General features: G+C 51.3%; 1 protein-coding gene across 1 annotated transcript in view; it reads left to right on the top strand.

The window, feature by feature from the left end:
* The window catches only part of LOC107102472 (brefeldin A-inhibited guanine nucleotide-exchange protein 2-like), a 43,828-nt gene that overhangs the window by 14,211 nt on the left and 28,197 nt on the right, over positions 1–1,420 (top strand). The window contains exons 4-5 of the mRNA XM_015401797.1: positions 449–595; positions 1,024–1,203. Coding sequence (XP_015257283.1) covers positions 449–595; positions 1,024–1,203 — 327 coding nt within the window. The remainder of the gene's footprint in view (positions 1–448; positions 596–1,023; positions 1,204–1,420) is intronic.

Raw genomic sequence — 1,420 nt, 5'->3', positions numbered from 1 at the left:
GCAGACATGACGCTCAAATCTGCTGACACCAGAAACCTGCTTTCTTTACTTTTTATTTATCTGTTTTTTTAAGGCGGGCGGTAAACAGCAGCCTGGTTAATACCGCGATCGAAGACATCCTTTTATGCAGACCGGAGCCTCCAATGCACCTGAGGGGAGCAGCTTTGACTGATGCTTCATAATGCATGTCGTTGGACAGAAGTTCTGGACTCCTTAGGAAAGCTCTATTTATACGCCCAAAATAAAACAGAAATACATAGAAAAATAAGCGTATGGCAGCGTTTAGGAGATTCTGGGACGGTGGGAGTACGTCGGCTAAATGGCGAGTTGTGACAGCGGCCTAACCTGCGGTTTTAGCATGAAACATTGATCACAGCGTCAAACTGCAGATCTGGGATCATCAGAAACTCAGACCCTGAATCTACCTCTGCTGCCCTCCCCTCTGCAGAAGCTGATAGCATACGGTCACATCACCGGCAACGCCCCCGACAGCAAAACGCCGGGTAAGAGGCTCATCGACCGGCTGGTGGAAACCATCTGCAACTGCTTCCAGGGTCCACAGACGGACGAGGGAGTCCAGCTCCAGATCATCAAGGTAGGAGCAGCTGCTTCTATGTCCGGGGAAGGGTCCCTGGGAGATGTTCTCTTTAACAGAACCTGGAACCTTTAGATGCTGCCCGGATCAATCAGACATGCCTGCTGCTGTTTAGCTCTTTGTCTGAAAGCAGGCGTGTTTCTGATAAACTGGTGCAGCCTGAACCTCTCCATCATCTATCTGAGGATCTGTGGAGATCATTCAGGCCGTCCTTGGCCCTGCAACCAACCTGATTGTTAGAACTGGATGCTGATGTTCTGCAGTCTTCTCTGTTTATGTTAGATGCAGACCTGAGAGTAGATCCACCATATAGCGGTGAACTGATGCAGTAGTGAAGCTGAAGGGGAAGTGGAGCGGTGACTCAGCAGGGCAGCGTGCTCTGAACACATCCTGTCTGCTAACGTTTTCTTCCTCTGGCGTCTGTCCAGGCTCTGCTGACAGCAGTGACCTCCCCGCACATAGAGATCCACGAGGGCACGGTGCTGCTCACCGTCAGGACCTGTTACAACATCTACCTGGCCAGCCGCAACCTCATCAACCAGACCACAGCCAAGGCCACCCTCACTCAGATGCTCAATGTCATCTTCACGCGCATGGAGACCCAGGCTGTTAGTTCAACTCCTCACTGTAACGAAGATGATTGGCTCTGGACTCATTATTCATTCAGACGACCCTAAAATAACCTCAGATGGTCTCTCAGGATCTGGTACAGGATCAGTGGGGTCAGTTACAGGTCAGATCCAGGAGGGTTACAGGTCAGATCCAGGAGGGTTACGGGTCAGATCCAGGAGGGTTACGGGTCAGATCCAGGAGGGTTACGGGTCA

This window comes from Cyprinodon variegatus, unplaced genomic scaffold, assembly GCF_000732505.1.
Source record: "Cyprinodon variegatus isolate N-32 unplaced genomic scaffold, C_variegatus-1.0 Scaffold1260, whole genome shotgun sequence".
In the NCBI taxonomy this organism is placed as follows: domain Eukaryota; kingdom Metazoa; phylum Chordata; class Actinopteri; order Cyprinodontiformes; family Cyprinodontidae; genus Cyprinodon; species Cyprinodon variegatus.
The sequence above is the reverse complement of the archived record's forward strand: the minus strand, read 5'-3'. Positions and strand labels throughout refer to the sequence as shown.